General features: G+C 42.2%; 1 protein-coding gene across 6 annotated transcripts in view; it reads right to left on the bottom strand.

The window, feature by feature from the left end:
* Positions 1-12,581, bottom strand: part of RPN2 (ribophorin II) — a 52,500-nt gene that overhangs the window by 32,661 nt on the left and 7,258 nt on the right. For 5 of the 6 annotated variants that reach the window (XM_069496256.1, XM_069496255.1, XM_069496252.1 and 2 more), the window contains exons 3-6: positions 7,215-7,310; positions 5,962-6,137; positions 1,818-1,893; positions 591-725 (exon numbers count right to left, since the gene is read on the bottom strand). In XM_069496256.1, the coding sequence (XP_069352357.1) occupies positions 591-725; positions 1,818-1,893; positions 5,962-6,137; positions 7,215-7,310 (483 nt within the window). The remainder of the gene's footprint in view (positions 1-590; positions 726-1,817; positions 1,894-5,961; positions 6,138-7,214; positions 7,311-12,581) is intronic. The other variant, XM_069496254.1, reaches the window with a different exon arrangement.

Consider the following 12,581-nt stretch of genomic DNA (forward strand, 5'->3'; position numbering starts at 1 on the left):
AGAGGGTCCTACTCAAAAAGACTTCCTACACACATTTCAACTAAAGGTTCTTTCAGGTTAATAAGCTCCTCTTGGGGAAAAAAAAAGAATTAACTCTTGGCGGATGTCTGGTAAACACACATGCCTCTCAGTGAACTATGTCAATCAGCAAAGATTAGCTAAGATTTAGCCATTGCTGAGCATGAAGGGGAAAGGAGAATAGGCGATTTGGACGTACAGGGCACTTTTCAGAGAAAGGATCTGCATGGGCCACCAAAGTGGAAAGCATTCATGAGATAAGAAGGAAGGGGTATCAGGAGAAAAGGGAGATGAAACAAGTGTAATGCACTTGGCCTTCTTGCCACTACCTCATGACACGTATACGCCCCATTTAAAGCAAGTGTGATGATTTGTTTACATGACTGTCCAACTGACAACCAGTTTCTTGAAAACAGGCATTTGATCTTTCTATTCCTCAAAAAGCCTAACCCAAGACACTGAATGACAATACCCCAGAGTATTATCTGAACCTCCCTCTTTGAAAAAAGCTATCCTTAGCAGATAAAGCTGCCAGCCCCTTTGGGTTTCATCCTGAGAATTTAGACAGGCACCTCCTTAATGGATGGCTCAGTCCCCACATGGTCCATGAGCTTGTAGGTGGCAGCCACAAATAATGCTGTTGTTTCCAGTCCTTCTTCAAATTGGAGATACATGCCCCCCAGTTCATCCAGGCGAGCAACAAGGTCCTGTCACAACAAAACAGAAGCATGTTGGATGTCAAGTGACAGCAGAAATGAGATGCACAAACCACTGTCAACCCCAGTGCAGACACAATTTTGAGAAATCTCTTACTCTAAAATCTGAGGACCATCTCAGTCACTTAGTACGTTCTCAAAAAAGGTGATTAGGCAGAGAATGAAGTATATCACACAGACATTTGAAGAGAACAGTATCTTCTGCAGCTCTGAGAGTGCTCCTTCCTTGGCCCCTTGTACTCATGCCCAAGCACAGAACTCATGGCGCTGAAGGCACCAGCTGCTCTGGGCAGAAGGCCTGTGGGCCAGGCCGCAGTACACCCAGCAAAGCATCACGACACAGATGGAGTGCACGGCCATCCATTCGGATACAACCTACAAAGCATAGCACTTCCCTTTCTTATTCAATGCTACAAAAGATGAAGAGAGACATACTGCTCTCCTGGGCAACAAGACCAGGCAGCTAATGTGCCTGTGAAGCATCCGGTGATGACAATATCAGGACTTTCACTGGCTATGTATTTCGTGAGAGTGGCCCCTAAGGAGCAGGATCTCCTGGGCAAAGGAAAGGATAGAGCAATAATAAAAACCACAGTGAGTACTTCTCGAGCACTTATTATACCAGGCACAAATATTTCCTTGGACATTTTGCTCTAACACAAAGAACATAAGTGTGCCATGGATATAAAAAGCTGGACACCATGGCTTACGCCTATAATTCTGACACTCCTGGGAGACCGAGGCAGGAGGATTATTGGAGCTCAGGAGTTCAAGACCAGCCTAAGCAAGGGCAAGACCTCATCTCTCTACTAAAAATAAAAAAAAATCAGCCAGGCGTAGTGGCTCACACCTATAGTCCCAGCTACTTGGGAGGCCAAGGCAAGAGGATCACTTGAGCCCAGAAGTTTGAGGTTGCAGTGAGTTATGATACACCACTGCACTCTAACTGGGGTGACAGAGTGAGACACTGTCTCCATAAAAAAAAAGCAATGTAACTGGCTATAACAAATCATGCACGTCTATCTGCAGGACTCTTTTACATAGTGTCAAAGACAGGAGCTAATTGGCAAAAGAGATTCACACCTCAATCTCCTCCACGATGTTCCTCAGGTCAGCCTGCTGGGACAGGTAGGATGCTGTCTGCAGAGCCTGGACCGTTCTGGAAGGTAAAAAGTGGATCCCCAATGAATGGCAAGTCTCCTTTCAACTACTCACCCCTTCTCATATCCAGACACCTTCACAAATATCCCGCTCTTGTTCTTTAGAAGTATAAGTTGGTCTCAGCCTTTAAGGAGTTTATTTATTAATATAATCTAGTTGGAGCAGATGTGATAAGGACAGGAAAAGAACATCACAGCTTGAGAAGATAATCCAGGCAATAATACTGGCAATATGAACTACGGGCACCGGAGAGAGAGGGAGCACAGGTTCACCACTGCCCGCTCCCTCCAAATTGATTTTGTTTCTAATGGCACCACATGTAGAACACTGAAACTAAGAATTAAATTTATAAGAGATATGCTCTTTGTGAAAACAGGATTCAACCAAGGTGTACTTGGTTGTACATTGTACAAGGCACTATGCCAGGCAGAAGTTGGTACCTGTTAATTTTCTATATTTCTTACTCCAAGACCAAAGACATATTGTGGAATCTACATCTGTAGATTGTTAGGTAGAATTTGGACCCACTTTTCCTGAAAACCAGAGCAAAGCAATATGAAGAGGAAGCATTCAGTAAACATGCTGAATGGCTAATGCTTGGGCTACCCTGCTGGGGGACCCGAAAGTCACTCATCCTTTAAGCATTAAATAAAAGGAAAGGAACAGAGGACTTGTTCCAAAAGCAGAATCTATTCTTTTTGCTTTTCCCACCATTTATTTTTGATTATAAAAATAAGTATTTGTCAAAAATTTAAACAATACATTACCAAAGAAGTTAAAATTCCTGTTAACACTCACCCTTAAAAGATAACTGTCCCCCAATTTATTTTTAACTTAATAACATATGTTATTAATGTACTCTTTCCATGAGTACACATAAATGTACTTCATTCTTATTAACAATGACACAGTTGCACTGTCTAAATGTACCATAATTTACTCTCTTAATCTCCAGTTGATAAACACTTGCTTTACTAGGTCATACAATGCTACAACCGACAACCCTTATTCATATACATCATTTTCTAAAAATCTGAGGTGAAATTCACACAACAAAATTAACCACTTTAAAGTAAACAGTTCAGTGGCACTAACTACATTTGCAATGCTTTGCAACCACCACCCCCTAAGTGGTTTCTCCCCATTCTGTCTTCCCCCAGCCCCTGGCAACCACCAATCTATGTTCTGCCTGAATGGATTTACCTATTCTAGATATTTCATATAAAACGGAATCACACAATATGTGACCGTTTGTCTGGCTTCTTTCACTAGCATAACACTTTCAAGGCTCATCCTTGTTACAGCATATATCAGCACTTCATTCTTTTTTATGGCTTATTCATATATTTTTACCCATTTATGAGCATACTTTTATAAGGTAAACTTTTTAAGATCGATTATGATAGGTATATATACATAGTATTTATTAGATTCTATTCTCTTAACGCAGATGATTTAGAAAATATAAATAAATTGTGCTTTTCTGGGTGCCGTGGGGAAAGCTGAGGCCCCCTGGGGGTTAAATAGACTGCTGCTCAACCCCAGAATGGCTCCCTAATTCCGAAGAGATGACCGGGCCCTTGTGTAGACCCACCACTTATCCAGTCAGCGTGTCAGGGAATGTACAGCAAGAATCTGTCTGCTTATGTGGAGATCGTAACAGTTTAGATTCTGCTCATGGAAAACTAATTCCATTAAGATGACAAGTTGGAAAACGGAGGGGTCACGATTCACAGAGAGAGAAGCCCCAGAGTATTCTACGACTCCGATGGGATGCTTGTTATAATGCACTTGAGAAAATGAAACCTGAATTTCCCAACAAGAGTAAAATCCCACATCTGCCCATGATAAATCCTCAGCTCAGACAAGGCTGTTAAAATAGCCTAGAAAGAACTTTTCAATTAAGATATTGCTTTTTTCTTCTTTGGAATGAGTGAGTGCCAAACTGGTAACAATCTCAGAAGTTTTAGAATGAAATTAATCCACTTAGCTTTAGAAAAGTTTTGTCACTGGCTTTAATTATTCCCCAGACAGCAATTTCTTTTTCTCTGGAGTCCTATATTCAAGAAAACAGATCCTATCTTGCTAATATACAGCAGATGATTCAGAGAAATTGGTTTATGAGAGACCACAATGACATCTTTTCAGATGATTCATTCAAACCTATAAATATTTGCTTTTTTCCATTCAAGTTTACAAACATATATTTCCTAGAGTAAGTCCACTTAAATATAGAAGGCCCATTTAGAAGAGTCCTAATTTATATCAGATTTCCTTAAATAGGGCAAATTAGTAGTCATATTAGGCATCCCACCAGTTTGATCTTCACAATAACCCTAAGAAAGATATCGTTCTCTGGGTTATACATATGAAAACTCTAAGTTTAGGGGGGTTCAACAGCCTGCTTACAGTCTCAGAGGTATTGAGTAGAAGAGTGTGGATTTGAACAAAGTTCTTTATGACTCATAGCATATGCTCTTTCCATCTGAGGCTTCCTATAAGGTAGCAGAAACACAAAATATAGTTTTAGCTTTCATTAACTATTGGGCACATACTATGCGCCAGGCTCTATTAGCAGCACTGCAAATAAAGAAGCTTATAATCTAATACAGAAATAATTACAATTCAATGAAGGAAGTAATCAGCTAAGAAAGAGACCTAAGAAAGAAATGATCTAGAAAAAGAACTCCATTTCCTGAATGCCCACTGAGAACCGGGCACTGCATGAGGCTCTTCACTTCTATAATCTCATTTAATCCTAACATTCACTGTAGGATACAAGGACTATTGGTTCCATTTTACAGATGAGGCACAGAGCGGTAAGTAACTTGCCCAAAATCACACAGCAAAGGAGGAACACAGCTGGTGTTAACACCCAAGACTGTCCGACTCCAAAGTGGACGTACTGCTTTTGTACTTCTTTCTGTTCTGGGGTTTTGAAAAAGGAGATTTTCCTTTTTGCTTGGAGAGGACGGGTTTTTTGTAGAAGGTGGTATCAGAGGAGTAAGTCACTGACAGGGACATCATGACATGAGATGGTGGTGACCGGGGAAGCATTTTCCACAGAGATTACTAGCAGAGATCAAAATATGTAGCCTAAAATAAAGGGCCAAAAGGGCCAAGTCCTGGGCAAAGTTAACCTCAGAGCCACTGATCTGCTGACCACATGAATATGAGTAGGGTGTGAGAGTGACAAAGAAAGAATGTCAACTGATTGTGAGCCCTGCCCTAACAAAGCTTCAAGTTTAGAAACAATTTGGCTGTTATCAAAAAACTGGGAAATAATCTCACTATTTTCAAAAGGGGAATTGGTGTTACCAACCTCTTGCTTAACAATTTACAGGATCTCCAGGCATTTCACACCCTCTTTCAGTGGTTACAATTGAGTGGGGCACACAAACAACACAAAAGTATTGTTTTAAGGGAAGAGTTTTAGTGTTAAAGGAAAAAACTACTACCTATATTTATCACTTAAAAGTTTAGCAAATATCCTGAAGTCAGTTACAATATTATAATAAACATGGGAAAGTTTCTCCAAGCCCCTTTCTATAAAATGCTTCTCCTTCACCTGAGCCTTTTGCAGAGCAGTAGAGTCTGATTCCTAGAATATTCTACCATGAATACCCACTTCTCCCAACACATGCTGTGTCTCACAACTTCCAAGGATTCCTTAAACCCTTCTTTACAGAGCCTCCACTGCCAAAATGTCCCTGGCCAAGCCTCAACAAGAGATGCATGTGGCTCTTCCTCGGTTATCTATCCTATCTATCCTCGCTCGAGCCCTCTTACCTCAAAAGGGCAATTGGGTCTCCAGGTGGCTGCATGTTTAGGCCATGACTCAGTACTTGCCTTCAGCTTGAGCAGCTTGCAGAAGACTGTGCCTATGTAAGCTCCATGAGGACAGGGACCTTACCTGCCTTAATGCAACATTATGTCTGCAGTGCCTAGCAGAGCACCTGGCACATAATAGGTGCCCAGGAAATATCTGCTGAACCAATGAATGAACCCTCTCAGGATAGTACCCAAGACAAATGAAGCCTGAGAAGTGCTCGAGATGACAACTCACGCTAGCACAGTCTCTTCCTTGCTGAGACGAGCAGTAAGGGCACCAAGTGCCTCTTGCGATGCCAAGGGAAGGCCAAGGCCACTTAGGGCTGCAACTGCATGGTAGATCTGGGTAACAGACGAGTCTTCACTGACAGCTGCCAAAAGCAGATCTTTGGTCTCATTTGAAATAGAGATCTAAGAATGAATTGGCAGACACAGAGTTTTAGAACAGGTTTTGGCAATTTGTGGCAGACATGCCAAAGACAGCATACAGAGCAGCTGCCAAAGTCACACCGCCTCACACATGCTCCTTCCCCAATCCCCAGACACCAGAATGCAATGTTTGCAAAACCTCTGCACAACACTTTTGAAAAGATACTGCCAAGTTACTTGTCTACTTTTATGGTTCTCCACGTTCAACAAAATGATTTCCAGAAACCTGGTGTGGAGATATACTTTGAACTTTTTTTTTTTTTTTTTTTTTGAGACAGAGTCTCACTCTGTTGTCCACACTAGAGTGCTGTGGTGTCAGCCTAGCTCACGGCAACTTCAAACTCCTGGGCTCAAGGGATCCTCCTGCCTCAGCCTCCTGAGTAGACGGGACTACTTTTTTCTATTTTTTTTTTTTTAAGTAGAGACGGGGTCTTGCTCTTGCTCAGGCTGGTCTCAAACTCCTGAGCTCAAGGGATCCTTCCACCTTGGCCTCCCAGAGTGCTAGGATTATAGGCATGAGCCACTGGCCTACTTTGAACATTTTTAAATGTTAAAGGGAGATAGAAAGAAAAAAATTAAGATCTCCTAGAAGAAAGGCAAAAACTGTAGGAAAAAGTTATTTAAGGCCAGGCATGGTGGCTCACGCCTATAATCCTAGCACTCTGGGAGGCCAAGGTGACAGGATCCCTTGAGCTCAGGAATTTGAGACCAGCCTGAGCAAGAGCAAGACTTCACCTCTACTAAAAATAGAAAAATTAGCCAGGTGTTGCAGAGTGTACCTGTAGTCCCAGCTACTCAGGAGGCTGAGGCAGGAGGATTGCTTGAGCCCAGGAGTTTGAGATTGCAGTGACCTATGAGGACGCTACCACACTCTACCCAGAAAAAAATAAACAAACCATACTTTCTTAAGAAAAAAAAAAAAAAAACCACAGGAACGGAATTCACACTCACACCAATGGATTCTTATTGTTAAAAAAATAATAATCTGATATGACCCTTCCCCTTTAAAAATGCATTTTACAGTTTAAAATAAATGTCAGCATAGGAACCTGGACTCACCTCACACCCTGAGAGAGCCTTGCTGGACTGGGCGGCATAGAAGAGGGAATCCACGTTGCTGGGGTCAAGGTTCGATTTAATGAAGGTGCATGCTTTCTAAACAAGGGAGAAAAGTCAATGTTAGTGCAGACATATGCAATGGAAAAGCAAAGGTATTTTTGGATAAATAAAATTCTAAGCCATCTATGATGGTTTAAAGAACGAGCTACACGAGATTAAGTTTTTTAAGCAGTTATTTTCCTTAGGATACCGTATTACCCAAAATTGTTCACTTCATACACGGAGCAATAAGACTGAAAGCACCTAGTCCTTTTAAACTTTAGGAAGGAAAGAAAGAAACCACTTCACCAATCACCTGCTATGGCCATCACCTTCCTGCTCTGACATCCATAAACGATGATCTTCCTTTTAAGGAATATAAGGACCCTTTGGAAGATATTGTCACCATCCCTATTTAACTGAAAAAGAAACTGGAGCTTGGAGTTAGTAAGTAACCTGATGGAGATGACAAAGCTAATAAGTGGCAGGGAGTCTCCTCTGATTCTAACCATAGTGGCATCTCGACTTAGGAGTCTCCAAAGCCAAGTCAGGCTCAACAAATCTAACATGAGCTTAAACCTTCTATTTCTTCACCTGGACTTCCCAGCTCATGGACAAGGAATCACCACACATCCAACTACCCAAACCAGAAACCTGGGAACCATTCTTGACTTTTCCCTTCCCCTCCAAGCCTATCAAGTCTACCTCCTTGTCATTTCTCAAACCCAGTCCTGCCCTCTGGCTTCTGTCACTGCCTTAGGGCAAGCCCTTGCCATCTCTGACCTAGATTGTCACAGTCATCTCCTAACTGGTCTCAAGCCATGCAATCCATTCTGCACACTGCTTCAAGAGTGATCTTCACAAAATGCAAATATAATGTGTTGCTTTGCTATTAAAACCCTTTGGTGGTTCCTTATACATAATTCTCAGATAAGATCCAAAGTTTTTGATACAGGATGAGATGCCCTCTTGACTGACCCTCCCTCTCTGTGCCAGCTGCATCACCACACCCCTACCTCGACTCCAAAATCTTACCCTCCACCCTACTGCAACTATACTATGCCCTTGCCATTTAATATTTTTGAACCTGCTACTCCCCCTGTCAGGAGCACCCTTTCCCTTGTCCTTCTTATCTGCCAACGTAGGTCCTATCTTCATCTCTGCTCAGATATTACCTCTTCCAGACATTCATCCCAGGAGAGGCCAGGAGTCCTCCCTCTCAAATGCTCCCCCAAAGCACTTACCACATCGTATTAACTACCTCCCCCAGTAACTTGCTACCTGAGAGCAGGGACTTTGCTGAACGCCCATCACAGTGACCGGTACAGAGTAAGCAAAATAACAAAACCCATGCTACTTCTACTCTATCAAACTCCAAGAAATATTATTGAATGGTTATATTGCTAAATATTTTGGTTGAAAAAATATAAATTTCAACCATTCAAAATTATATGGTAATAATAACAGTTTAAAGTAGGTGCTTCTGGGGAGTATGACAGGGAGTAGGGCAAGATGGACCATGCAATGGAATGTTGCTTTTCACTAATAACCTATTCTGCATTGCCTGATATTTAGGGATCTGAATAAAACAAGTTAATCCACTCAAGGAGTCCGTCCTGTCAGTAGAATGCAAGTTTAAGACATGTGCTTGTCGCCATCTGGTGTTTTAGTAATGGAATGACAGCACCCAAGACCCCAAAACCAAGATTACTTGGTTACTTCTACCTCCATTGCTACTTCTTTTTGAGCACTTAAAATGTGTCACCATTGTCCTAAATGCCGTATGTGCATTTCTCATTTAATCCTCAAATAATCCCATGCATTAGGTGCTCTTATTATCTTAATTTTACAGAAAAGAAAACTGAGGCATTAAAGAGGCAAAGTAACTTGTCCAAGGTCGTAACTGGGAGAACTAGAATTCAAATCCAGGCAGCCTGGCTCCAGAATCTGAGCTATACAACCTCCATCTCTCAAGAGACAACTAAAAATGATGTGTTCTGGAGTAAAACAGGCATCATGACTACTCTAATTCTCTGCAAAGACAAATCAAGGTAAACAGGTCCGGCATTCAGTGGCTTCAAAGCCCAAGACGTTAATGGTATAGTTTCAACAGCAGCAGCAGTAGGGGAAGACCCCACAGCACATGCTCAGTGAACCCCACTCAGTGCTGAGGCTTCAGCCAGCCGCTTTCAGGGGTTTTGATTTCAGCTGCCCTATCATGTTCCAGACTCATCTTCCCAATTGAAGGCTAGAAAGCACCCCCTAAATGTCCCCCTATCTGCTGCCTTCCAACTTTCTGTGCCCTGTGTTAATACTCCAATTATCTAGACATCCTCCAGAGCAAAGAACAGCAGTGCTTTCCTCTACCATACATTTTTCCCTACAACCCCCTGAAGCTAATCAGGTACCAAATCTTATAGAAAAAGAGAGTAAATCTCTCTCATCTGCCCTCCCCTCCCCCTATTTCCACTATAAACAGCTCTCAGCTACTATTGCTGCCTCTTAAACTGTGCTTTGTAGTCTCTGCAGATGTCCTTGCCGTGATGCACTACCCAGACGCACCCTGGCTGGAGCCCCCCACCAGATCCTTTGTCCCCAGGCCCACTTTTCCCACGTGCCCCCACACATTTCTGCTCCAGCGCCCCAACCACAACTCACTGCCCCAAAACACAAGCACTTTTAAGCCTCCAGGATGCCCATTATTTCATCAATTCAACTTCTTCTAAAACATATTAACAAAACTCAAGACTTGTTTTAGAATACAACTTCCTTCAGTCCTTCTCTCCCCTCCAGCTGCTACCACCTCTCTTCCCACACAGCCAAACTCCTCCAAAAAGCTGCCTGTGCTCAAGTCTTCATTTTCTCACCTCTACTCGCTCCAATTTGGCTTCTGCCCCTAGCATGCCACTGGTGAGCTCCAAACTGTTAAAGCAAGGGACATTTTCCAGTGTTCATTCCCTCAACACTGGACAGAATAATCACTTTCTCATTCTGAAACATCTGCTTCCGCTGGCTTCTGGGATTCCACCTACTCTCCCGGTTCTCTTCCTACTTCTCTGGCAGCTCTTTCTCAGTTTCAAGCTCTCCTCCCTGGCCATTCAATACTGGAGTTTCTCAACTCCTAGGCCTACCTCTCATCCCAAACCCTTCCTCTCCCTAGGCCATCTCATTCATGTCCACAGCTTCATCCCAAACCTCCATGCAGATAATTCTCAGATTTGTACCTCTAGCCTAGACGTCTTTCAACAGCCACTTACGTGTTGCAAAGGCACTTCAAGCTCAACATGTTGACGACCAAAGTCATGATCTTCCTTACACAAACTTAATTCTCTTCCTGTGTTCCCATCTTATGAAATGGCCTGACCATCGATCTAGGCAGCAAAAGTAGTTGGAAATCCATGTGTTATCTTTTACACCCCTTCTGCATTCAATCTTGCCCCAGAGCCCCCTGCTATAGTGTGTCCTCTACAAAGCAGGAGAGAAATCTCCCCCACATGCAGACTGGATCACAAGTCTCGCTGTTGAAAATCAATTGCTCTTTGGAGAAAGATGAGAACCCTTCCTGTGGCTGCCAAGGCACTGTGGCTTGGGCCTGGCCTTTCTCTCTAGCCTCCCACTCTGTTTCACACATGGCCTCCTTTTAGACTCTCAAATATAACCTGCTCTCTACCCACACAGGCTACTCCCTCTGCCTCAAATCCCTTCCCTCCCCCCATCTCCCAGTTAACTCCTACTTGCCCTTTAGAATTCAGATTAATCATGCCTTCCTTCATTTAATAAACAGCTACTCAGTGCCTACCACATGCCAAGTGCTAGTCTAGCCACTGGGGATACACAACAAATAAAATGGATAAAGTCCTGCCCTGGAGGAGCTGTAATTTAGTGTGATGCAGAGTGAGATGTAAGTTCAGAGATTTCTTCAGGAAAGCCTTCTCTGACCAGGTCAAAGCCTCCTATTCTACACCCAAAGGAGTCCCTTATTTATAACAGCATATATCTCACCTTCAAAAAACTTACCATTGCTACGAATATTGTACATGTATTTGATTACATGACTAATGCCTATCTCCACTATTAGACAATATATTCTAAGAGTACAGGGCCCTCTTTTTTGTTCAACACTAAATCCCCAGTGCCTAGCACTATGCCTAGTGCATAGCAGAAACTCATTAAATATTTGCTGAACAACTAAATGAATCATGTAGCAGCCAGCACAGACAGCAACTCCCCCTGTACAAGACTGTGGCTTGTAGGAAGTTTTCTTGGCAGACAGGGTGTATGCCGGCTCCCTCTGCTGGACTTCCATGGTACTTTCCACAAGCTATACCTATGTGCCTCTGTACTCAGCACTCTGTTATGGTACTTGTCTCTCACTAGAAAACAAGCTCCATTGTCTTCTCTATACTTAGCACAATGCCTGGCGGCGCACAGCAGAGGCTCCAGAAATGACTACTGTGTGAAGGACCGCCTCAGTCTCTGCTATCCTTGGCAATTCACTGAGTGCCTGGCCCACAAACAAGACAATATACTTACTTCTATATGCCCTCATCATGCGCCAGATACTACATTAAGCACTTTATACTTATCGCATTTAAACCTCACAACAATTATTAAAGTAGGTATTATTATGCCTAGTTTACAGATAAAGAAAGGGCCTGATTCACTGACAACCTGTGGACACTGCTTCCTGGTTTCAGTCATTTGAATACTACCATCACCATTTTTGCCATAGTATGTATCCCATTCACTTACTATTTTATTAAAATAATACAAAACAATTCTCATTGTTCTTATGTTCTTAACCCTGTAAAAAGCTAAACAATAATATCTATAAAATTGTCATTCTGATATGCTTATGTTTTATATAAATATAATGCCTATCAAAATGAAAGATGCTCACTCTTCATAACACCTAAATTCAACTCTCATTCCATACTGCTATTTCCACAGCTGCTTTCTATTCTCGTATTCTCATTAAACCTCATTGCTCCCAGTTTTGCTGCTAAAACCTCTTGTGACAAAATAACCAAAATCTCCCTCAAGGATCTATTTCTGAGAACCAACAGTTCGCTGAAAGCAACAATAGTTGAGCAGAACACATGACAGTAACAGAGACTTTCTCTCAATGGATTTATTTACTATACGGATCTAATAAGGAAATTCAACAACTCTGAAACATCCATACAACTCCCCTCCATTACTTATAGCACACATACCACTTAATCACCACAGCACATTTCATAAGCAATTAGAAGAGTGAAGTATGTGATTAACTTATTTATTTTCTGATTATGCGGCACATTTAGAGAGCTCCCATTTCTATTAAGC

This window comes from Eulemur rufifrons, chromosome 20, assembly GCF_041146395.1.
Source record: "Eulemur rufifrons isolate Redbay chromosome 20, OSU_ERuf_1, whole genome shotgun sequence".
Lineage (NCBI taxonomy): Eukaryota > Metazoa > Chordata > Mammalia > Primates > Lemuridae > Eulemur > Eulemur rufifrons.